We start from the raw sequence: 933 nt of genomic DNA on the forward strand, positions 1-933 counted from the left end.
GCATATGGGCATTTCAAATCTTTGTTTTATTTAAGTTAAATTTCAGTGTTCTTACTTGCCCTTGCCACTCCTTTTTCTCAGGGGAACCATCCTCAGCCAGAGACCTTCCATGGATGGCTCCACCAAGTAGGCACACTCTTTTCCATGATCTCTTCACAAGCATCAGGAGTTCCCACAGGAAACCATGGATTATATCACAGGTAAATAGTGTTACATACTTCATTCTGGAAATAGGGAATTGTGAATAATATTTTCTTTTATTTTTTAATGTTTACATGTATGTTTATGAATGTATTTATCAGTACAAATCTATAGATTTTTGTCTATCCTCCTTCTCAAACTGCATCATTAAGTTCACTTTTTAATCTCTAGGTATGGCATTGCTGCGGTGACATTGGAGGGTCAGCACAGCACGCATCACCCTCGTAATCGGCGAAACGTGTCTTTCCAGCAGTTGGGACGGGTGCTTGAGGGAGTGTGCCGCTCTCTGAACAACCTGCTGGAGCGATTCCATCAGTCCTTTTTCTTCTACCTGTTGCCAGCCACCAATCGATACATCTCCATTGGTGATTACAATGCTGCTCTCTGTTTATTTGACCCTGAACATCATAAATGACATGGCTTTGAATTACGATTCTTTTGTATATACAAGTCCCATAATAAGTTGTGTCAGTTAGTGGGTATATTTTTGCCTTAGATTTTATAGTGAAGCATTTTCTTCATACAAATGTCACTTTCCATAAGAGAGTTATCATTTACAGGGTAAGTGAATTCAGGAAAACACATGTCTGTCCTTTTTTAAGGACTTTAACATTGTTAATAAAATAGTACTTGTCAAGATGATACCAGAGAAAGTAAATAAGTAAACATTAAGAATTTGTTATTTTACTAAACTAAGCACTGACTGGGGATTTGCTTTATATACTAAATTAT

At 37.2% G+C, this 933-nt stretch overlaps 1 protein-coding gene across 1 annotated transcript in view; it reads left to right on the forward strand.

Annotated features, from left to right (window-relative positions):
• The window catches only part of LOC119586535 (glycosylphosphatidylinositol anchor attachment 1 protein-like), a gene marked incomplete at its 5' end in the record, with an annotated part of 7,376 nt that overhangs the window by 3,231 nt on the left and 3,212 nt on the right, over window positions 1-933 (forward strand). Inside the window, 2 exon segments of the mRNA XM_037935291.1 lie at window positions 82-200; window positions 373-566. Of these exon segments, the coding sequence (XP_037791219.1) occupies window positions 82-200; window positions 373-566 (313 nt within the window).

The sequence above is a fragment of the Penaeus monodon genome, chromosome 21 (assembly GCF_015228065.2).
Source record: "Penaeus monodon isolate SGIC_2016 chromosome 21, NSTDA_Pmon_1, whole genome shotgun sequence".
Classification (NCBI taxonomy): domain Eukaryota; kingdom Metazoa; phylum Arthropoda; class Malacostraca; order Decapoda; family Penaeidae; genus Penaeus; species Penaeus monodon.